Source organism: Fringilla coelebs (genome assembly GCF_963513975.1).
Source record: "Fringilla coelebs genome assembly, chromosome: 6".
In the NCBI taxonomy this organism is placed as follows: domain Eukaryota; kingdom Metazoa; phylum Chordata; class Aves; order Passeriformes; family Fringillidae; genus Fringilla; species Fringilla coelebs.
This window is the reverse complement of record NC_140034.1, coordinates 43,526,464-43,551,303: the sequence shown is the minus strand read 5'-3', so window position 1 is coordinate 43,551,303 and position 24,840 is coordinate 43,526,464. Positions and strand designations below refer to the sequence as shown.

The 24,840-nt window shown below is 41.3% G+C and overlaps 1 protein-coding gene across 1 annotated transcript in view; it reads left to right on the top strand.

Moving 5' to 3' along the window:
- The window catches only part of LDLRAD3 (low density lipoprotein receptor class A domain containing 3), a gene marked incomplete at both ends in the record, with an annotated part of 104,785 nt that overhangs the window by 32,042 nt on the left and 47,903 nt on the right, over positions 1-24,840 (top strand). The window contains 3 exons of the mRNA XM_084207887.1: positions 2,291-2,437; positions 21,646-21,771; positions 24,193-24,327. Coding sequence (XP_084064013.1) covers positions 2,291-2,437; positions 21,646-21,771; positions 24,193-24,327 — 408 coding nt within the window. The remainder of the gene's footprint in view (positions 1-2,290; positions 2,438-21,645; positions 21,772-24,192; positions 24,328-24,840) is intronic.

Genomic DNA, 24,840 nt, shown 5'->3' with positions numbered 1-24,840 from the left:
TTTGGTTACTGTTGTAACGGGAAAAAAATGCCTTAAACAACATCAAAGTCCTCCCTGGTTGAACACAGAAGTGCAGAACGCAGGTAACAGGGACGCTGTGAGGCTGCCCTAGCCTGGGGGTGTGCTGATTGACAGCGTGGTATCTGTTCAGTGTTGCATGGCATGAGTAGCCAAGGACAAACTGTTGCCATTGCTGATTTAAAATCAGGGACTCAGGCGTGAGGCTAAGTTGGGTGTAGCGTTTCCTCAGGAGCTGCTGGGAACAGTGAGGTCCCTGCCTGACTGGGATGGAGATGAGTGTTCCAGTGTGTTGTAGGCTGTAACAGTGTGGAGAGCAAACCTGCTGTTTCTCCATGGGAAGAGCAGTGATCCAGGGAATGAAACTGAGGTTTGAATGACACTGCTAAAAGATGTCTAATTGCCAGCTGCATGCCTGGGCATGCTTTTTTGGTGGCTGTCACTCTCTTTCTTTAAGGTGCTACATACAACATGAGGGTTACAGGTGGCTCTGGAGACCTTATTTCCACGTTTTTTTTTCTGAATTACATTGTCTTTTAACAGCTCAGGGCAAATTTCCATTATGGCATCTGCTCTGTGCTGTCAGATTCTTGAAACATCCCCAGGAAAATCAGCCATTTGCAAGAAATAACATTTGAAAGGAAGTACATTGTTTGAGACAGGCATAGATTTAAAGAGACTGCCTCCCTGAAGCACTCCTCTGTATCTTTTGAAATAGTGATGTGCAGCTTGGCAGTTTTGCCTGTGTCATGGATGGAGCATTGTGATACGTTGTGGGGGAGGGAGAGAACAATCTACATTTGGCTGATTCAGAAGTTTCCAAAAAGCCTCATGCACTAATCATGCTAAAAAACTTAATTTTTTGGTAGATGTGTTCTCCAAAGGTGCCTGTACAAAGCAGATTCCTCCCTGGGGCTTCAGGAATGAACTAGGAAAAAGGTCTTACCTGAAACTTCTTATGCTGGCAGTTGTGATCTCTGTGCCCTGTGCAGCACTGAAGAATGGGGCACTCACCATGTTGTGTTCATAATAGTTTTCCTTGCCCTGAGTGCTCAGGCCTTCCTGGGAGAGGAAGGAGTTGGACTCCAAGAGCAACAGTAAGCAAGATGGCGTAGGGATGGGCAGTGGAAGGAACCACTTACAACTCTGCCATTCCTCCAGAGTTCCAAAAATAATGTGGTTATCCTCAACATAGATAAATGATAGGTAAGTGGTTAGGCTTAGTGTCAGCTTAGTTTGTTCTTCCTGGTTCTGACTCATGAAGGTATACAGATGGACAGTGGGGACATGCTTTTAGGACATCCTTACCTGGGAAGGTTTATATTTCTAGGGTTTTTACCTACTCAAGTAATTGCCTGGGACTAGTCTGGAATATGAGGGGAAGGATATTATTTTTCTCACTTTCTGCCTTGTCTTGCAGCTTCCTCCCAGCTCTGTGACAGGTCATGCTATTTTGATGCTTATTAAACCATTGGGTGTCATTGTTCTTCCTTCACTGAAGTTCGTTCATGTTTCTGTGATACCTGCGTTCCAAAAGAAAATGCGCAAAATGAGAAAAACGGTAGATTAAAATGGCTGACTAATGCTGTGCCTAACCTTGACAGCAGATCTCTCAGTTTCTGTCTCTCACTGTTCTCTTGATCTCCAGTATCCTGCTACTGTCCCCCCTCTACTTGGCAGACTCAGTGTGCCAGCTGCCTTACTAGCCTGTGCCAGGGGACGGTATTGACACCAAGAAGCTCAATTCTAACTTTGACCAGAAGCACTATATTTAAAACTTAATTGAAAATCTAGTATGAATTAGTGTGTTACCTTGTGCATAGCCCTTGGCTAATAACAGCAACAACAAAATATTCTGCAAGCTAAGTACTAATCTGACAAAAGCATAGGAGGATAGAGCTGAGTTCATGTAGCCTCTTTTTTTTAATTCTGTTTAGACTGACCATGTGAAGAAGAGAGAAGTTTTTAAAAATAAACATTGCTTTGACCAGGATAGAGGTTGCATGTGTGTTCCTAGAAAGAAAATAGCAAGAGGAAATTGGCAAAATAGTGTGTGAGAGAGAATGGAGAACAGATAAAACGAGAATTTAAGAAAAAGAAAGTGCTACCAAGTACCAGGCGCAGGATACTGATGGGGTAATGACAAAATAACTAGGATCAGGGTCCATTTGTTTAATCTTTATTCAACCACTGATAAACAGCTTGCTCAGTGACAGCTTTTGCTGCCTTTGTTAAATCCTCAATGAACTTACCTCTCTTTCATTTCCTGCAGACAGCCAACTGTTGCCTGGGAATAACTTCACGAATGAATGCAACATTCCTGGAAACTTCATGTGTAGCAATGGACGCTGTATCCCAGGGACCTGGCAGTGTGATGGGCTGCCAGACTGCTTTGATGACAGTGATGAGAAGGAATGCCGTAAGTGACCATTGCTGTGACCTTATCATGCTTTTTATCACAGAGCTTGGCTAACTGGTGTTACTGCTGTGTTCTGTGTTAGAGGAGGAACAAAGCTGCTGCCACTTTCCTCATTTGGATCTTGCTGGAAAAAACACTCAGGCTTTAGTGTTTCAGATCTTTAATGTTCTTCAAGGTCCAGTTTTAATACAGCACTTGGGGAGGTACCTGAACTGATGGATAAATTGAGATGGACTTGACTTATAATTCTTCCATGATGCTTTGTGATTTTTAGGTATCTTGTATGTACTGCTTCAGCAAATTGATGTAGGGCTGTAAGTTGACCTTCACTACCATCAAACCTAGTTCCTTCCATTTCAAAATTGTTGACTGTATCCTGTGATTTTTGTTATCTCCAATCAAAATGCAATTCTTAACTCTATAAACTTTAGCAATAACTTTCTAAAAAGTGGGCTAAATTAATTTGCTAATTGGTGTTTTTAAGTTTTAATCCTTCCTAAAGTACTTCTAGTTCTAGAGAGCTAAAAAAGTCTGATCTGGTTCTCATCTGTGATTTCATCTTTTTCTTAGTATTAAGCAAGATTTAGTTGACATTACTGGCCATAACATGAAAATTTCTAGCCTACATGTGCTAACCAGACAGCATAATTATGCTGTAGCATAATGCTGTGATTTGAAATCACTTGAGAGTGAAAAAAATCAAATTTCATGTGATTCTAGAGCATCTGAGAAATTTCTGTGACATTACTGGTTTTCATGTAGCAAATGTGGTTTCTCTATGTGTATACTTTACAGAGGTTTTCATGACACTAAAACTGAATTTATAATAAGCTTACCTTTCCCAGGACATTTCCAAGACAGCATTAGCTTTGCTGATAGAGCAGAAGGAAAAAAAGAATAGCTTCTTTCAAATTACCTGACTAGAAATACTTGAATTGTTAAATACTCTTGCCTTTTAAAATTTGATTCCTCTTCTTTAACCCCAGTAATCCATCCCTTTTAAATAATGGGGCCTTAATACCTGTGCTGTGTAAATCTCCATATATAGTTTTGCTTTAGGCCAGTGAGCTTTGCTCACTTGCTAAAGAATTAAAACTCCCTGTATGAAGTATCTAATGCTTTGCAGTCTTTGTAAGGCATCAGGCTTGTGTTGCAGCATTGAAGACAGGTTAATTTAATTTTTTTTCACACTTAAATGTTGACATTAAAGGATAGGCCTGTTGCACGGATTGATCAATGTCATGCATATCTGTTTAAACCCTAGCAGAAAATTATATCAGTGGGAGCTTTGGCAAGAATAAAAATATCTAAAGTTCAACCTGTACCTTTCAGTGAGATGTTCCTGATGACAACAGCTGTGTGACTCAGGTTCCTCATTACTTGGCTCCTGAATAGACTGCTGGCATTACTTTTGGTGTGCTGCTTCTACTTTTTAAAACAAACTGAATGACAGTACTTCTTTGTATTTATAGGATATACACCAGGAGTTTCTGTGTCTCTAAGAATGTTGTCGTTGTCTGCCTTGCATAAATTTTTTCATTTGATACAATTAGATGATGTTTATGAAGATTTTCTTAATGAAGGCTGGACTGGGTATTTACTCAGGAATCAGTAAAAAGAAAATATGCTTTGTGACTCTCTGTTCAAAAATTTCCTTACCAAAATCAGTTGGGTCTGGTGAATTGCAGACAGTAATAAACATAGTAACTGACAATAAAATATAAATAGCTGTAAAATGGCAGTTCATAAAAGCTGTTCTTGTCACCACAGACTCAAATAAACCTCAGTGATGTAGGCTATGCTGCAGCTTTGAATTTTAAGTTGCTGCAGAACTGTCCTTCCTGGGTTTTTTTCAAATACTTTTATCCGGCTTGATTGGCTGACAGTTTCCTGGATGAGCAATCTTTTGATCCTGCACAAATTGATGGAGATAATTAGACTGTTCTTTCCTCTTGCCATACATCTATCTGCTATTGGATCACCCTCACAAATGTAAAACTAGCATACAAAAGAGGCTTGCAGGGAGAGCAATCGATGTGAATCCTATGCTGGCCTGCTCTTAACAGGTCAGATAAGCCAAAACAGAATGCAGATAGTGCTCATTTGAATCTCCACATTTGTAGTGTTTCCAACCAGTCTTTTACATTATTAAGTAATCAGAGGTTGGATGGGCTTATACAGACCAAATCTGGTGTTAGATTTGTTCCTAGCTCAGAGATAAGGTGTTGAAAAGCAGCCTCATAGGTATATTTTTTTTTTTCATCACTTTAGTCTACAGTTTGTTACTTTCCTTCCATCAGAACAGGGCTCTCCTTCCTAAAACTTACCTTGCAGCAAAATTAGAGTTCTTTGTTTTCTGCTGTGATTTTGCTTTGCAGTAGCTGAGCTGTTGATGGTGAGCACAAAGCCATAGGAGTTGCATTAGCAGCATGAGATGGCTGAGTTCCCAGTGTGTTACTACTCACAGCTGTACTTTAAGCTGCTTTGTCTGTGATTCCTCATCAAGTAACTATTTCACACTGAAAAGTGTTAACCTTGTTTAAAAATGTCTGTGTGTGAGTAGGAGCTTGGTTACAGGGTTCATTTGTAGTGAAGAAGAGTATGCTGTGTTATGTCATGACCATGAGGAAGTAGTCATGCACACATGTGTGGTTATGTGGAAAGTATTTCTCTTCTGATTTGTCTTACAGTTGAATGTGGATGTCCAACAATATTTTATCAATTCCATTGCTCTAGCATCTCATCCTATCTGTCCCCCTTTGAACAGGAAAGCTTTGAACTCTGGGTCTGATTCTGGATTTTTGTGGCCAGCAAGTGTAAAAGTGATGGTCTGTGTGAGGAGGAAATAAGATGCAAAGCAGAATTACCTGCACATTGTCCATTCATGTCTTAACTGTTCCCTCTCTTCCTTTTGTCCCTTTTCTCTCTCTTCTGCAGGACCATCTCTGTTAACCATGTCACTTTGCTTATGGCCTTTCCTTCACCTCCCACACTTAACAGAACCCATGCACCCACATACCATCTGTCATCTTCCGTGCTTTCTTTCTCTGTGCCCTTACCTGTCACCTTAATGCATCCCATGCCAGCTGTCCTTGTGCTGTTTAGTGCGCAGAACAGTTCTCATACTCTTACCTTCTCTAATGGTGATGTGATGACTGAAAAATGTTACCTGGTTTTGTCTGGGGAGGAGGGTTGAGGAAAAGCATGTGAGGGAGGAATAAGCTGAGACAGTGACTTCTTATTGTGGTACATAAGAACTACTTGAAGAACAACCTTGCTTTGTTTCTTCCTCCAAGCAACTAATTGAGCTTGAAAAGGATTAATTTACCATATCAATGTGAATGTTTTGTGAGTACTTCCAGTTCTCTGTAGTTTGAGTAAACTGCTGTCATCAGTGTATCCCCCAGTGGAGAACTGTTTTGTAGTTCATTCCCATCTTCTGGTTCTCATCGACTGGATTGCTCCTCAGCCTGTTGTCCAGTATCTGTCATGCACATTTCTTTGAAGTATTGCTATTATTACTGCTTTTCACCTGTGTGTAGATGATTTATAAAGGAAGCTGAGGCTCCTCTTCACAAATGCAGAATCTTTACCAATAGGACTTTCCTGTGAAGCTTGGAGGGATTGATTGCACAGATCCTAAATCCTCCTCTGGTTGCATACCAGGCTTTATAGATAGCTGGTGTTAGTGCTTGCCCTGGTCAGGGGAGCTGCATGCTGTCAGCACTCAGTTCTTTCTGTTATCAGGAATGGAGGTACAAAAGTTTGCAAAATAAATAGCCTGAATGGAAGAGCCTAGAAATATGTGCTTGCATGTTTTGAAACATTTTGAGGTAAATGGATTATCTCTAGTGCTGACTTTTATTCCTACCTGCTGACCTATTCCTTTGGAGCCAAGACCTGCGTCTTGCTCTTGGAAGGATTCTCATCTTGAGATTTAAGAGTGCATTAGTATTCTTAGTTAAGCTCATAATTTACTCTGTCATCTCTGTTTCCTCTTTCCTTTGCCTCTTTGTACATCTTTGTATTAGATTATTACAGAGAGAACACAGAATGACTTTTGTCACTAACGAGCAGCAGCTAGTGGGGATATGGCATGTGCTGCCTTTGTCATCTAACGAGCAGCAGATGGTGGGGATTCACAGCATGGCACATCATCCACGCTAAGTGCCTGGCATGACAGCAGCCAGAATTAGAGGCATACCAAATACCCAGGAGTCTAGATTTTCCTTTGTGGCTCTTCTGAGAGATGCCCAATTTGTATGTTTAGCTATGAGCAAATAGTGGCACACAGTGAAGCAGTGACTATCTGTGTTAATCCAAGGGCTGAAGAGTGTAGACTGTGGGCCAGAAGAAAACTGTGTGCAAGGATAGCCTCGGGGCAGCGTGTTCTCACGTTCGAAACCTCCGTCTCACTTGTTTGTGTTTCTAGTTGGCCCTGTTGCTCATTCAACACAAACATAAAGGTAAAGCAGGTTTCTGAGTCAATGCTAAAAGCTGTGACTGGGTTGTATAGATGTCTGAACAATGGAGTATCATCCATGCTTGTAAGGATGTGCTGCCAATGCACTCCTGGGCTGGCTAGCAAGAACAGGTCTGTAGGAACATCCGGAACTGTGGTAATAAAAAGCTCATTTCATCACCAGCAATCCATTGTCATCAAACCTTGATCTCTGATTGTCCTTCAGACAGAGCAAGTCTCCTCCATGGGGGAAAATGTCTTTATTAAATGAAGTGCTGCATGAAAATGGTCCATTATAATTAGGATTCCCCAGACAGGTATTGAAGCCACCTGCCAAGCAAGCTTCCGCTAAAGGTCAGTTCTGTCTCTTTGCCTGAGACGCGTGTGCTTGCAGGGAACCCAGTGCAATCAGAACTGAAGGTTTTGTAATACCTGCAGTCCTGGGTTGCACTCAGCATGGTGTGGTGAGCCAAGCTTTTCTGCAGTTTCACAGCAGCAGGCTAACTCTCAAGGTCCTCAACACTGTGACTTGTATTTGGGCAGTCTGAGAAACCAGTTTAATCCAAGTGTCCAGTAGATCTGGTAGGAACATTTCCGTTTGTGTCAGGAAATTAATTTAAGCCCTTGGCACCCCTGCTGAAGCCAGGGTCTGGTGACAAACACTGTAGGAACTTCTACGCCTGGTAGGCTGCATGCCATAGTGCAAGGATGAAGGTGGGAGGTGGGAATGTGTTCTGGTTACGCTTGTGGCCATGCTTCTGTTGCTGGTTTTGCAACAATGCAGAAGCATTTTTAACTGTCTTTGTCAGGTAAGTAGAATAACATTTGAGATAGTCTTGTAATTACTTGTTAATTGCTGGTATGTTAGCATATTAATCTTTGATTTCATCTTCTCTTGTATGTCTCTTAACTATGTTCTTGCTTTTACCCTGTAGAGTTGGAACTGTGTGTTTATGTATAGTAAGTAAACATGACCTATTTTGTCACATTCCATTCTGTGTCTATCTTTTCTATGTTGAGTATGTTTGCATTTCCATTTAATCTATCTAAATGCACACAGGATTTTGCATAAATGCTTGATAGTCTCAGAAGATTTTGTAGATCAGGTGTCGTAGGGGTGTGGAGTGCTGGGCTGGGAGATGTGGCGCAAGTAAGCCTGCTTCATAGTGTTCGTATCTGCACACTTGCTCTAGATCTTCATTGTCTCTGCACTGGTGAGGACTTAAACTGGATTAGCAGTATATTGTAGTTTGAAAGTGCAGCACATAGTAACCATTTTTAAGTTTCCCCGAGGTTTGCTTTACCTTATTTTCCTTGTTTTTTTCCATCTCCAATATGAAGCTTTCTTACCAAACAAGTGTTTACTGCTCCCTCTGGTGTTCACTTGCAACAGGTGTTGGAGCTCCCTACGCTGAGGAGCAGCGAGGACACGGGTTCGTAATCATCAGCTACACACGGCCCTGGGGGAGAGAGAGTCTTTTCACAGGAATGCCAAATGAAACCCACGCTCTGCAATTAGTAGACCGGGTTTCCTAGATCATGTGAAGAATATCTTACTGTGCTCTAAACCCTTTCATTTGGGAAACTGAAACTCTTGGAGAACAAAAGCAGATTAGCTATGTTTTTTTCAGGTGAATTTTAACTGACTTAATTGCATTCAGTTTCTACAAAAGAGGTATTTTTTAACAACTGCATCTGAGGGCTGGAAAGCATTTGAAAAAAAGAATCCCACTGGAACCAAAGTCAAGTCTGAGGAACTTTGTCTGTCATTGAAGAAACTCTTGAGTGCAAGAACTCCTACACTTGCTGGCACAGGCTGCAGTAGGAAGAAGGGGGTTTGAGTGGGGGCTGTAACAGCTTCAAAGCCATGTCATGCTTGGAAGCCTCAAGTAAAGACTGTCAGACTGCCTTGTCCTGCCCTCTTTGATGCAGGGTATATTTCAGGAGGTGGCCTTTAGATTTGTTGCTGTTTGCTGCTTTAAAAAAAAAAACAAAACAACAAAGGTAAATAATGGAGTTTGCCCTCAATCAAGAACACACTTTGAGTCTGCTCTACAGGAAATTCACAAGTTGATAGACTAAGGCAAATTATGTGTGCTTTTCCCTTTGTAAGTCCCAAAATTACAATAGAGGCAAAGGCAAAATTTAGTATTAAATCGTCATTACTAACAACTCAAATCATTCTGGCAACAGTCTGAATTTAGATGTGTGTCCTCACCTTGTTAAGGTTTGTTCTGAGAGCAGTCAAAATCACGACTTCCAAGCTGCTAAGAAAAAATAACCAGCTTTAATAGCTACTTTTAAAGACAGAGAAAAAAATCTTGTAAAGACAATGAGTGCTACAATCTTTATAAGGTATTTAATAAGTGCTTATTATGACAGTGCAGTTATTACAGCTGAAGACATTTTGCTTGGATTTAACCACTTAGCAGGGTCAGTCTAATGAATGGCTTTCATGTACAGGAACAAAGGGCACAAAGTAACTCTGGCTCCTATCCTTTTAAATACTAGGCTTTCAGTTCGACAAGCAGAGCTCGGTGCACTGAAGAATGAGATGTGGTGTTTTGCTAGAAAAGAAAATAGAAATATCTGCCTCATTCAGAAGAGATTGTCTAAACTAGTTGAGATCTAGAAACACAGCAGTGGGCCAGGACTTGGGCAGAACTAATCCTACCCATCAGTAAAGACTACTGACTTTGAATTAATATTCAGTAGCCCCAGAAAATTATACTTAAAGCATCGGTTAAAGCCAGGTGTAGACCAGGAGTAATTCTACAGAAGATGAGGGGCAGGGTGATATTTAGAAGAGATGCTTTTAGATTCCTGGGATTAAGATCAGCATTGCATACCTGCAACAAGTTTTTGGACTGCCCCATCATATATAAAGTTGAAGGCATCTCAGTTGCTGCAGTCTGTAGCTGCTAGCCAGGTGTATCTTTTAGCTTTGAGAATTTACTGTAGCTGATAGGTTGTATTCTGTCCTGCTAGTGAACAGCTTATAGGCAGTGTGAGCTAAATACTGTGAAGTGGTCTTGTATCAAAGCTCACTACATTTTAGAGAAGATAAGCTTTCATTTGTTTCTTATTTGCAAGTTAGTGATTTAGTGACCTGGCACTTAAAAAAAACCTAAGTAAACCCAAAAAATATTCAAAGAGGAACCCCAGCATTGAAATCACTTTTTCATATCCGAGGATTTTATTGCAACCTTTTGATTGTAACACAATCCAAAAGTATTACAGCTGAACTTGTAGTCTTCAGTTCATCGAACCTCTGTCTGCTACTTTGGGAAGTGTGGAGTGTCTGTGATAAGGCTCAAAGTACTTACCAGAGGGTTAGGTGGCTGTGAACTTTGGCCATTGTCTGTGTGTAGTTGGGGAGGTGATGACAAGCCTCTGCTGCAAATGGATGTGCACCAAGACAGACAAATGGTTGATACAAACTAGGCATAACCCAAACTCTAAGAATAAGCCTAACCCTACCTGAGGGAGCACAAGGTTCATGGGGGTGAGGCTGGTGCCAAGCAGAAAGGTGGGGAGGGAGCCATGTCTTGGCAGTTCTGTGTTCCCCTTAGGATACTTTTTGCAGCTGCAGTGTGCGTGGAGCTCTGGGCTTTCTGGTTTAAAAACCCTCACCCTAGGCAGAACCCTAACCCTAGGTAGTAACCCTAACCCTGACACAGCCCTGGGCTAAGGCTGGCTCCGAGGAAGAAGCTGTGGAGGAAGCCATGTTGTGGCAGTTTCATGTTCTTGTTGGCGTGTCTTTTGCAGCTGCAGTGTGCATGGAGCTCTGGGCTTTCTGGTTTAAAAACCCTACCTCTAGGCATACCCCTAAGTAGAGCAGCAAAAGTAGCCTAGCTATCAAATACTGACTGATTTTAAGTGTTCTGTGATCCCCAGTGAGCATAATGGAGGTTGATACTGGCATAACGAACATGGTAAAGTATAAATACATTAATATAAAATCAGTACATTAAAATACTTAGTAGAAGTTCAGGAGATGGAATACACCGTAGGTCTGAGCTGTGCTAGCATGTATGTGAAAGGTTGTAGTGTGAGGCTTGTGGCATTTTTTTTTTCAGAGTGTGATCTGGGAGTTTGACTTTACTTGTAAACAGGACTTAACAGTCTACCTTTGTGGTGCCCTGGTTTACTCTACATCTCCACCTAGTGCGTTTTAAATGCTTCCAAAGGAAACAGGAGGAGTCACAGAATCTCAGTGTCATGAAATGTTTGGAATTGGAAAGGATTTCTGAAGGTCATAGTCAAACTCCTTTGCTAAAGCAGGTTCACCTGCAGCCAATTACACAGGATCATGTTCATGTAGCTTTTTAATATCTCCAGAGGAGGAGACTCTAGAACTTCTCTGAGCAGCCTTAGCTCTGGACAGAATCCTCCCAACTCAGCCTCACCAAGGCAAGGTAGAGCAGCACTGGCTTTTATCCAGTGCTCAGGTACCTCTCTTGTTCTCCATGATCTTTCAGAGGTGATAGAGAATGGCTTAGCAGTAGCATCTTTTGACACATGTCGGTGCATCCCATTGGGGCCCGTGGATTTGTGGGTGTCAGGTTTGCCTGATCTCTTACCTGTTCCTCCTTGGCCAAGGGAAAGCCAGACTTTCTCTCTTCCCTCCATGGTTTAGGATTCCCAAGGGTTGCCCTTAGCAAAGACTGAGGCAAAGAAGGCATTCAGTATCTCAGCCTTCTCTGTATTCTTTGTCACCAGGGCACCCACCTAATTCCCAAATGGGTAGACCCAAATTTTCCGTGGTCTTCCTTTTGCTATTGATGTACTTGAAGAAGCCCTTTCTGGTGTCCTTGACATCCATTGCCCATTAATTCTAAATGGACCTTAGCTCTTCTTATCGCTTTTCCTGTCTACTCTGACAGTATTCCTGTGTTCCTCCCAAGTCACTTGTTCCTTTTTCCACATTTGATACTATTTCTTTTTGTTTGAGGTTTGCCAGAAGCTCCTTGCTTTTTCATGAAGGTCTTTTGTCCTCTTCACTTGATTTCTTACTCATAGGGATGCACCTGCCCCCTTTGGTGCATCCCTGTGAATAAGAAATTAAACAATCTTGAGGTTGGAGGAAGCACTACTTGAGTATTAACCAGTTCTCTTGGATGTTCCTACCTTCTAGGGCCGTAACTCATAGGATTCTCCTCCAGATTCCTTTGGCCTTGAGAATGCCAAAGTTAGCTCTCATGTAGTCCAGGCTGTAATTCCAGTTACAGCCTAGCTTCCTTCACTCAGGATCTTGAATTCCACCATCTCATGGTCACTGCAGTCAAGGCTGCCCCCAGTCTTCACATCCACAGCCAGTCCTTCCTTGTTTGTCAGTACAAGGTCCAGCAGCACACCTCTCCTCAATGGCTCCTCTACCACCTGTGTCAAAACATTACCATCAGTGCTCTGCAGGGGCCTCCTGGGCTCCTCTCTGCCCGAGAGTTGTTTCTCCAGCAGAGATCAGAGTGGCTGAAGTTCCCTATGAGCCCCAGAGCCTGTGACTGTGAGGCTCCTTCCAGCTGACTGGAGAATTCCTCATTGACTTCCCCTTCCTGACAGGGTGGCCTATAACAAACACCCACAGAAGTGTCACCCATGTTGTCCCTTATGTGTTGGCTTCTTACCTGTAAGCTCTTGTCTGGTTCTTCACCCAGCCCGAGGCAGGGCACGGTACATCCCAGTTGCTCTGTCCTATAAAGAGCAGTTCCACCACCTCACACTGCTGGCCTGTCTTTCCTAAAAAGGATGTAGCCATCCATGACAGCATTCCAGTCATGTGAGCTATCCCACCATGTCTCTGTAACTGGAGAGAATGTGCGCACAGATCTCTTAATTCTGCCTGGTTTTTCCCCTTGCTGTGTGCTGGTGTACAGACATTTCAGAGAGGTGATGATTCCTGCAGGTTTTCCTGGAAGAAGGGATGCAGGAGGATCCACCAAAGCCATGGACACCCTTGAGATGGTTTTCCTTCTGGATCTCATCTTGGTAGTCAGATCAGAAAGATTTGTTGTTGCTGTGGTTGGCCGGGCTTATTCCCCAGCTGGATGTGATGTAGTGAATGTTGCCACTTTGGACCTCACACCCTGTGTCCTTCAGTTTAAAGCCTGCTCACTGAGTTGGCTGGTCTTTGGCAAAGATCCCCTTGCCTCTTCTAAACAGGTGGATCCCTTACAGGATGATGAATAGGTGTGGATATTCTCAGTTTGGTCCAAGAAAGAATAGAGATAATTTCTCACAGGCCGAGCTGGGGAAACGTAGAAGAAAGAATGAAAACAATTATTATCTCTCTTTCTGTAACTGTTGTTTAGAGGTATGAGTCTCCAGAGTGTGCTATTCATAGTTCACCAATAGTGTGAGAGAAGGCCAATCAGGTCTCAAGTCCGCCATTGTTTCTATAAGAACTATAGATTTCTAATACTAAAGTGTCTTTTCATGCCTTCTGATGATGGAGTCTCTGTATCACCTTTGTCTGTCCCCGATACCCCTTCAGTGATAAATAGGCATTATTTTTTATATTGACAACTTCTGGTGGGGAGTGTGTTAGTATATGGAAGCAGGGCCTGAACTTAGGAAGAGAGAAGCATTCTACCGGAATTAGCATCCTGAAAGGGTCATAGCAATGAAAAGCTGCTGTCAGTAGATTTTATGTATTAATGTTAATAAGCATTGTCATGTGCTAGGATTCCAGCAAACCAGTCTTTAGATGTCTCATTCTTACTTTGAAGCCAGTAATAATTTATGTAAAAATCTAATGAAATTAACACCTCTTTTTCTAGATAACTAGAATATATGGCAGAAAGCTAGTAATTTCTCAATGAAGGTAGTTGTATGTTTTGGAAGACCTCTGGACTTCTTTTCGCATCTCAAAATCAATGAGCTCTTTTTAGTCTCTTTTTGTGTTTCTTGCTGCTTCCTGTCATCTCCAGATTGACCTGGAATATTTCTTGCAGGTAGGTAAAAAAGTCAGAATTCTTAAGCAAAACGGGATATTAAACAACGCATGAAATGAGCATTAGCATTAATTGGAAAGATGCTGTAAGGCAGCTGCTGATCTTTTTGCCACTTACTCAGATGGCTCTCAAACTTGGAATATCAAACTGGAATTATCTCTTGGTTTTACTCATGATTAAGCAACAAAATACTTAGTAGTTATAATAAGATTTGTAATTAAGTGACCATGATGAATGTTTCATTTGAAGCTCAATTACACATGAGTAGGGGCAAGTGCAATAGCTGCTTATGTTTGATAGCTTTTTATGCAGGGAGATCAAAAGGTTTTGTGGCGCTAATTATTTAATCCTCTTGATGGAGGTCAGTAAATAGGCCAGTTGGAGAGCTTGGAATTGGACAGGTTTAACAGTTGGATGGAATCAGTAGCACAGCTGAAAGAAAAAGAACAGGTAGGTAGTATCCCAGAATAGAATGAGGAATTGTAACCCATCAGGTACACAGTTGTTCCTGAGGAGTACTGCTACTGAAGTGCCTTAAGGGTGGTGTTCTGTCCTGCCTGTTTGCATCCTGAGTAACTTAACAACTCTGAAACTGTGCTTACTTTGTCCTTTAGTGTGATGTTATTGTTCAGGTTGTTTAGTGAGTAGTAACTTCTAAAATACTTCTCTTAGTGAGAAACTGGTTTACTGAATGTCTGAAAACCAAGGTTTTTGTCCATGCTCTCCTCTGACATCTCTGCTTTGTGGTGATTTTGAAGGACTAAAACATAGACTCCTAGACCATGAAAGATTACTTTAGGGCCTTACTGTCTGGCAAGAATTAAAGTCCACCAACTCATAGTAATTCAGCTCTGAACTGCTTTCTTTTTTCACTCTTTTAGAAAGAAGCCATATACTCTTCATGGCAGCAGACTCCCTTGGCTTTTTTTGGTTTAGCATTGTCCTTTCTTACTGCTAACTACAGTGTAAATATTACTCATGTAAGTGGTTGATAGTTTACTATATTGGAGGCAACCTCTGATGCTTCCTACTGGGCTAATTTCACTACTTAAAAACCCATAAAATTGCTTCCTTTAAAATAAAGCACATTTTAGGCTCTTTTTCCTCTATGTTTGCATTAGCAGTTTAAGAATAGCAACTCTTTCACCTGCCTTGTTAAACAGGGAGCAAAAGCAAGAGTGACCCAAGGGCTTTTTGTAGGTGCAGCGAATGCTCTGCAGTTGGATGTGTTTTGTATCATAACTCAGTAACTTAAATAGTTGATAGTTTTGAATTAGAGAAGTTCTAACATAGTGGACTGTTGAGTGCATTTTATACTGGCAATATTACTCAAATGCTAGCTTTTTTATAGATAGGAAAAAGCAAGCAAAGGAAGTGAACCTTCTGTGTTGTTCTGCAAGACAGCCCTGTTCCAGAGCTCTGTGAACCAACAAATGATGCATTTGCCTTCAGTGGCTTTCCCATTGGGAGCAGGTAGCAGTGGCTTTCCCATTGGGAACAGAACTGAAAATACTGTGGGGTCCAAACAGCAGTTAACTGATGCAAAATAACTGTGTTAACAGGGTTAGGGTTTATAGCAGTTCTTGGGGTGAAAGGAATCAGATCCTGGTGCCATCCAGCTTGTGTTACGTGTTGTTGTCAAATCAGTCCTTCTTTGTAAATTAAAGTTGAAACCCTTTTCTACTCCTTGTAAAGCCTATACTGAAATGCTGCATGTCACCACGCATTCATCAAAAGAATCTGGTTTTACAGTGCTGTCTGATGTGGCTGTAACATCCCTTACTGAGATTACCCTCAACAGAGGAGTTTAAGGTGGTTTATTATCAAAGTCAGGAAAATACTGACGGCTGTGCAATAATGCAGCGTCTGCACGCAGTGGTTTCTGTCTGGAGAGTTGCTCTTATCGTATGCAAGTAATCAAGTTTTGATTAGCTGAATAAATCATTATCTGTTGTTGAGATGCGTAGCTGTGAAGCAGCAAAAAGTTACTTTGCTTGATTGCTGCTTTGAGAGGTTCTAAAGCAACAATTTAGTTCAAAGATGCTCAGGTTCTGTGTAGCTTACTTCTGTCTGTACGTTGTATCTGCTGCATCCTGTTTCCTCACTTCAGATTACAAAATAATTGAGAAACATTTTAAACCGGAAATGTTTGTAAAGTTAAAAGAAGGATATAGGCTTGTCTACTGGCCACATGTGTGGGGCTCCTGCTGTGTGCTCTTTGCATGTTGCACGCAGTAATTAGTGCCCAGTTCACTATAACTACCTGTGAAATGCTTGAGGTGTAGATAAGCTGGCTCAACAGTAACAGTCATAGAATCACAGAACGGTTTGGGTTGGAAAGGATCTTAAAGATCTTCTATTCCAGTCCTCCTGTCCATGTGCAGGGATACCTTTCTCTAGACCAGATTGCTCAGAGCCCCATCCAACATGGCCTTGAACATTTCCAGGGGTGAGGCATCTGCTGCTTCTCTGAGCAGCCTGTTCCAGTGCCTCACTGTCCTCACATTAAAGAATTTATTCCTTGTATCAAATCAAAATCTACTACTCCCTTTCAGCTTAAGTCCTGTCACCACATGCTCTTGTAAATAGTCCCTTTCCAGCTTTCTTGTAAATCCCCTTCAGCTACAGAAGGGTCACAGTAAAGTCACCCCAGAGCCTTCTCTTCATCAGGCTGAGCACCCCCAACTCTCTCAGCCTGGTCTCTGAGGAGAGGTGCTCCAGCCCTGTGATCCATTCTCTGGCCTCCCTCTAACAGGTCAATGTCCCTGTGCTGAGAACACCAGAGCTGGATGCAGCACTCCAGGGGTCTCACAAGGACAGAGTAAAGAGGCAGAATGCCCTCCATTGCCCTGCTGGCCACACTGCTTCGGATGCTGTCCAGGATGCATTTGACATTCTGGGCCACAGGTTCACATTGCTGGGTCACGTCCAGTCTCGTCCAGCAGAATCCCCAAGTCCTTCTTGGCAGGGCTGCTCTCAGTCCATTCACCCTCCAGCCTGTTTTCACATCAGGGTTATTCTTGACCCACGTGCAGCACTTTGCACGTGGTCTTGTTAAACTTACAGTTAATACTGTTAATTATAAAATGCATTTGATGTCTTTGATTCTTTATCTATGGAAAGAAAAATTACCTGTCCATTGCAGATCAGTTGTAACCTTCTAATCAGGTTCCAAATCATTGTAGCCATGAGTATCAAAATAGCTTTTATTCAAGAGTGTTGTCTATTTACAGCATAAGGTTTTACACAGTATTGCCAAATCTGATTTCTTTTTCTCTGCTATTGTGCATCTCTGCTGAGAAATAATAAAAAGAATTACACTTTTTCAAAAATACTACAGTTTCACACTTGGGATCCTAAAGATAGCAAAATGTTTTTCTGTTACTGCTGTAGAGCTGTGCCTGCAAACTGTCACATTGTCAGTGGAGTGTACTACTGGTACTGATGGGAAGTTAGTATTTTTTTAGAGCTTTGAAAGTAGAGGATGGGAAGATTAGGTTCTGTGTAGCATAAGGAGCGACTTCACGCACTCACACATACAACTGCCAAAATAGTTTTTTTGAACTTAAGCGAAGCAACCTGCAGGGAACATTTGGCAAACTCGTACTGTGGCCAGCAGCTCTCTGCCACCATCTTCACCATTTGCTTCATGTTTCAGTTTTAAGAGATGAAAAGAATATTTTAGTGAAGAGCAATTTCTTCCCATGGGTAATGGAGACATAGGAGGCTCCTGAAGTTCATGCTAGTTCAGTAGCACTTCTTTTTAAATACACGGCAATTCCCTTTTATGTAATGTAAATACAGATTCACATTAATCTTCCAGTCGTGGGTTGCTTCTGCCATGAGCAGGTAACAAATGAGGAGTGGAACTAGAGTGAATTTATTCTTTCTGACATAGGCTCACAAATTGGTTGAATGGCAGTTTTTTGGGGTGTTTTTTGTACTTGCTCTATTGAATCCAGAGTAATAGTTTTGTAAGTTGCTCTGTGGTTTCTTGCTGTATCTCACCCCTTCCTGTCCAATGTGGGGTCTCTCAGTTTCTTCCTTTCTGGAGGCATGGGTTCAAGGGGACTTGCCTGCAAGTTCCTTTAAAAACAACCAACTTCCTCTCTTCCCTTTCCTTTAGCTGGTTGTAATACCGTGGATAAATAAGGTCAAACAATCCACATGTTCCTCTTCATTTTTTCACTTCTCTTTTGTCATTTCCAGATATCCCTGTAATTCTTGATTGTCCTGAGCCTGTTTCAACCAAGCGTAGCAGAGAAGAATATAGATTGCAAAGACAATGCTGTCCTTGAAAGCTTATTGAGGCTGAAATCACTGAAGTAGCCAAATAGCTATTTCAAAAATAGCTGCTGTTAGATAAATACAAAGCTTCTCACATACAGATTTGCCTTAAAACTCTTAACCTGTGCAGTAGGAGACACAATGATGAGCAAAGGAGATGAAAACTCTTTTTGTAAGTCATGTAATGGGAGTTGGAATTGCAGAGGAATGCTGGGATAGTGTAGCACATGACTTGAATGTGCTATAGGCTGTCATGATCATGTATCTGTTACTTGTTAGGGTGCCAAAGACCTGGAGAAAACGATAGCCCTTCATGTTTAGAGTATTTCCAGAGATCCTGCAGAATGGGAAGGTAGGTTTCTGCTCTGGAAGAAATTATTGTCCTTTCCATAGAAACTTTATGAGCAGTGACTAAAAAACACTTACTTGAAAACCTTGGGAAAACTATGCCAGGGACAAGAAGGATGTCAAATTGAAAATAAAGCTGAAATTCTTCAGTGGAGTTCTCCAGAGTCAGGGGACATGACTTGGACTTAGCCTTTACTGGTTTCTAATTTTTCCTACATTTGTGTACAGCATATGAAAAATACATTTTGTGTCTGGAATTGGAACTTTGAAAACTAAGTTCTGTTTGGGAGCAAGACTTGTGTCTAGTAAGCAACTGACTGACTTGTGAATCACCTTGGTGGTTGAAATGCTCTTTTATATTCCTAGGGTCTCTAATACAAGTATGAGTTTGAATTGGGATTGGTTTATATATCATGTCTGTTGCAAATATAGAGAATTGAATTGAGTTTTGTTTGTTATTTTTTCCTTCTCTCCAGTTAAAAAAAATAAAATCAGTGGGCTATATAAAAAGGAAATTTAGAGATAATTTGAAGGTGTTTAGTTCCTTGTTTGGTTTTCGTCTGTGGTTTGTCTGTAGTATGTGGTTTTTTTTTTGAACAGATATTCTAAAACTGAATTTTCTTGTGCTCTGGCTGCTGTCTCTGGAGGAGGAGGAGAAGATAGAAAGATGTTTGGGGATAAAATGTTTAACTAAACATTATATAACTATCTAAGTAACTTGTATTAGATAATTGTCCTGAATAGTTTCTCCCTCTTTTTTCGTGGGGTATCTGTATGCTTTATACAGAAGAAAGAGTTCTTGGCTTTGTTCCTGGTCGTTCTAACATGCTTTTCTTCCAGGTGTGGCCAAACATTACATATTACTTATGACTTTACTATGGTGGCTCAAGGCAATGTCCCAGATGTGCTTTGTACCCTTTGGGGCCAGAGCAACCAAGGATGTTGTGACCTGTGCCTGTCATCCCTGAAATGGGACTCATGCACAGCTCACCACCACTTCTGGCTGCACCTTCACTCTACTTAGGAATGTACAGCCTCATGACCTCTTCAGAGGGTCTGAGGCTCTGGTTTTGGCAACTCACACTCTGAAATCTGTCAGGAAGAATAGGCTACAAGAGTAAGAGAATAGTCCATACTAGAAATGTTCAAAGTAAATAATTTTGAAGCCTTAATTTGTCAAGATTTTCAGAGAGGACAAAGAGCATCATTGAGTATGATTTGACAGAAAGTTGATAGCCTCTGAATTCAGACCCCAAGTGATGAAAGTAAACCTGCTTGGAGAAATGGGATCCAGTAAATGTTAACAGAGGCAAAAGTACAGTTGTTTCCCTCTTTTCTTATTTCTTGTCCTTCTTGAAACTCTTGGAGCTTCTTCCTTTTGCCCCCTCTGGAACCGTTCTGGCTCAAAAGAGATCTCTAAAATAAATTGTCCAGAAGCACTTGGAGTGTGTTCACTGTAGAGTTTCAGAAAGATGTTAGCTCTTACAGAAAGGAAAGCAGCAACCAAAGCACAACACGTGAAACACTGAGCACCTCTTCACGTGCGTGTGCTATTATCACTCTCTTCCAGCAGCATCTTGGCTGGCTTGTTAGTGCATTAATAAGGACTGCTTGCTTGGGTGACACTGAATCTGCTACTGAGGTTGTTTTGCTGCCTTTGTTTAAGGACTTTTGGGGGTATGATGTTGCCTCACACCTCGTGGTTACTGAATTAATTTAGCTGAGATCTGTCTGTCTCAGAACTCTAACACAGAAGCTGCTCTTTGAAGTTGTGCGAAGAATTGCAGGGGCTTCAAATGTCTCTGCTGATGGTTTTCTATGTCCAGAGGTGTGAGGCACAGTGGCTACTTCAGGGTAATTTATCATCTTTTTCTGCAAAGTAATGGCTCACTTTCTTTTCCCCAAGTCGACCTTGGATACTCTTCAGAAAAAATGGTAGTTGAATATATGAAATTTAGTGATACATCTTATTTTACTTAATCATAATTACTTCATAATTCTAATTGAGAACTACTAATAAAATGAAGAAAAACATGTACGAGAGGAACTGCAAGAATTTGTTTTCAAAGGACACTAAAGCAAGTGAGAATTGTTGTAGTTGTGGTTTAAAACAATTTATGTGCACTTTGTTGAGTGATGGAGGAAAGCTTTGCTACAGCTGTACTTAGTAGCTAATCCTGGCAGAGAGGATTCCTTCCAAATTAATGCTGTTTATCCCTATTAGATATGCTTTTTTTTGGTCTGTACATTGATAGTCCCTGACCTTGTCCTGGCCTTGTAAAACTGTGCAGGTTGGTGTATGGATGTGCCTTAGGGCCACATTAAAAAACTTGCCTCTTGCTGTGGTACCCAGTCTGTTCATAGTTCAAAACCTGTGAGTTGTAAGCGTGTCTTAGATTTGGTGTAGGAGTAGGAAACATTTGCTTAAAAGGCCAGCAAGCTCTGGATCTGTGTTCTTCCTGATGGTCTCCCGTCAGTAGTGTTAACACATTGCACCATAATCTTCCTGCAGAGACTGCCTTTGCTTTAGAGTGGACTGTCCAAAGTCTTCAGTGTCCTGTGGTGTGGTTTGTTAAGTCATGAGATAATTTGAAAAAGCAAAAATGTAACCATTTGTCTTGTAAAATTGCTTTTTTTGTTGAGAGTTGTTTTGTTCTAGGCTGGTGATATGATACCGCAGTACTTAACTGGTGCTTGCCTTGAGCATCATGGTGGAACCATCTGCATTACTATGGCTGAGGGCAGTGTTCTCTTGCTACGAAAAGTGGCTGTGCAGTAAAGTAAAAAATGTGTAGCACTTGAGATCATAATGAGATTCTGTAATCACGTGTTAAACACATTTTGATGCTATTGTTAGTATTTAAGGTTTTATAAATAGCTGTGCTGTGCAGCATGAGATACAGCAGTTGTTTTGCACCCAGTTTTATATAAATCATGTTGAATAAAGGCAATGTTATTTGTGTTTGCAGCCTGAAGAATATTTTTATGAGGGTCTCTTGTGTTTCTTAGTCTCACAAAGACACTAATTTCTTGTAAGGCACCTAACATCAGTGCCAACAGCACTACGTAGAGCACCCTTAACTGTACTGCTACAACAGGATCTCTAACCATTCTAAATTGTTTCCCTCACCTCTGCCCATTTCTGTCTCTTTTCACAGCAAAAGCCAAATCCAAATGTGGTGCCACGTTCTTCCCCTGCGCCAGCGGGATCCACTGCATCATTGGCCGCTTCCGGTGCAATGGCTTCGAGGACTGTCCCGACGGCAGCGATGAGGAGAACTGCAGTAAGTGGGAGCCTGCTTGCAAGTGAGGGAGCTGCTGCTTATTTCAACTAATTGATGCTACTTAGATGCTACTTAGAAAGAAAGCATTTAGTAGCCTTCCATTTCTGAGTCAAATATTCTCCCTGTTATTTACGACCCAGACGATCCTTGGTTTTTCACTCCAGGAAAATTAGTCTGCCTTTTTTTTTTTTTAAGGTCCATCTCAGTCTTGCTTTGTATATAATGCCTGTGTGTTACTCCAAGCCCCTGAAATTAGTTTTAAGCTGCATGTTTGGTTTGAATATGTTCTCTGCACTCAGGTGTAACACAGATTGGACAAATATTAAATACAATTTGAATTGTTCCATTTTTGTTTGCTTGTTTCATGTCACTGAAGAATATGATGTATTTGGTCATCAGTGCATCTGGTTATCTCTGCTTATATGTGTTCTCAAACAACAAAAAAGCAAATAATGGTATATTTAGTGAAACAGGTTCTTGGAAGGAAAGGCAGATTCTTGAAGCCAGACATGCCTGCCAATGCGCAGCAGCAGGGAAGTTGTAGCAGAGAGATGATCTGAAGTACTGCTTGTTTTGGGTTAAACCCTCTGCATGTGGCTACACAGATCCATTTGTATCTGTAAGTCTAGCAGGGATATAGCATAGCAGTAGGGAAACCTTATGTTGAATCCAGCAGCTCTGTTGTTACTATCAAGAGCTGGTAGAAGCATGGGTCTCTAGGTGAAACCTGGCAGCAAAATACTTGCTCATTCTCCTGTCAGAAGCATGCTGAGGTTTTGTTTTCAATGACTTTTAAAGGTCAGGAGGAGGACAACAGACAGCAGCTTTCAAAGATAACAAAAGGGGCAATCTTGAGCATGATCTGTCACTGTCTACTTCGTGGAGGACTTGCCTTTCTTGGTGGTTGGTGAGCTTCCACGGCATGAACCTCTCAAGGAGGCATCTGTTCTTGTCCTGGGGAGACTGGTTTGGGCCCTGCAAGGACTGTGTGGCTGTGGCAGGAAGTTAGCATTTCTGTGGAGAAAGTGAAGCCAGAGAAGCATTGAAGGCTAAGGAAATTGCTCTGGATTACGCTTGAACAAGTGGACTAAAAATAAGATTTGGCAAAAGTGCTTTGAATATCCTTAAGGTGGTGGACTGACAAGTAGCAGGTCTCAACTGAAAGTGCACCAGCTTATGGAGTTCATTAGGAACAACACAATTTCCTGTGAGCTTGTAGTGTGCAGTTCTAATGGGACCTTAAAGCTGATGATAACATGCTACTGATCTCCCCATTATTCTATGCCAGTGAGGCACTTGGTTATTTTTAGCATATCTAAATGTCTAGTTACTGCTTATGAAGAGGAACAACCATTTAGGTTCTGAGGTGACCTCAAAAATCAATCTGGTATGCAAGTGTGCAGGAGTTTCAAACCAAAGGAGTTTTAGCATGTTTGTGCTAAACAAGCTTTTAGGGAGCTGGAGAAATTGGGAGTGTTTGTTATTGTTCCTGCAAGTTATATGCAGGGCAGACTTTAAAGTTTCATTTATTTATTTATTTTTAAAAAACTCTTTAAATGTAGCTTTTACTTTACAGACAAAAAAATGGAAGCCAGTTAGTATTTGGAAACGAATCCCCTTTGTTATTGTGGCAGAGAAGCAGTTTGAAGTAGAGCGTCTAAGCAGCCTTTTAAAAATTTTCAGTTGGAAAGTTGCATTCTGTTTCAGTCACCCCATTACCAAAAGGCATTTGGAGTTCAGAAAAAAGTGCCAAAAAGTATTAAAGGACATAGACTTATTTATGAGTAGATATAAAAAACAGCTAAATTATGCATATCTCAGCTAAGTGATGACTGTGTTGAAGGGTATGGTTATATATGACATATATGAAGGGTGTAAACATTGTTCCTTAAAAAGGAGTTGAAATTCAAACAGTGAGAGGCTGAGAGATTTCAACATTGCTGTTATATCAGTTCAAAATAGTGAGGAGAATGGGGAAGAGAATCCGAGGTAAATAAACCACTGCCTGGCAGTTCTCAGTCAAAATTGCTGTCTTATAAGATGAAACTTCAACTAAAATCAGCCTTCTGTAATGGGAATCAACAGGCAGTGTTTAGGGTAGGCAGTTCTATCCTCCATATGTCTTCAGTGTGAGCAAATGTGGAACAGTGATCATGATTGGGCTCTCATGAAAATGAACAGAAGGCTTATCACAACTGTGGGTGGGCTAAATCTCTGCTAACTGTAATGAATCTTGCATAAATTAGAAGTTTCAGCTCTCCCTGGTTAGAGAGCCAGGGCTGGTTTAATTGCCAAGGTACTCCCACGTACCCATCGAATTGACCAGCTGTTGAGTTGTGACCTGTGGTTGGTGCTTATCAGCTATTTAACTGCCTGAGCAAGAGAATGCCTAATGTAAGGTCTTACTTTCTCTTTTTGCAGCAGCAAATCCCTTGCTTTGCTCTACTGCCCGATTCCACTGTAAAAATGGTCTTTGCATTGATAAAAGCTTTGTGTGCGACAGTCAAAATAACTGCCAAGACAACAGCGATGAAGAAAGCTGTGAAAGCCCTCAAGGTAGGCACAGGGGTTTTATTCTCTTCTGCAATATTATACCACCTCAACACAGAAAAGGCTCAGCAGAAAATATGATTTTATTGGCTTGCTCTGTGTTGGCTAGCACTGCAGATAGTGAGAGCAAAATGTGTAGAGAGTGTGCACATGCATACATTGCATTCTCAGTGCTCAGAAGAGTGGGATCTTTTTCAGGTTAGTAAAAATACACATTGCAGGAAGTGCTTCTAACTTGTGCTCCAGTGCTCACTGAAGTTGCTGGGAATCCATTTAGTATTTCTGGGAGATGGATTGGTCCTGGGGGTATTGAGTAAAACCTGAGTTGGAAGTGAATCTGTTGGTTTACCGCATGAGTAAATCTTGTGTATGCTTAAAGCTTCAGATCTTCATTGCTCAGTTACCTTCTAAAAGATTTGTTTAACTGCAGGACAGGTCTACAATGAAAGCATTTATTCTTACTCTTCTCCTGAAGACAGGGAAGAAAATTTTAATTTGAAAATTTTGGTGTATTGAGTC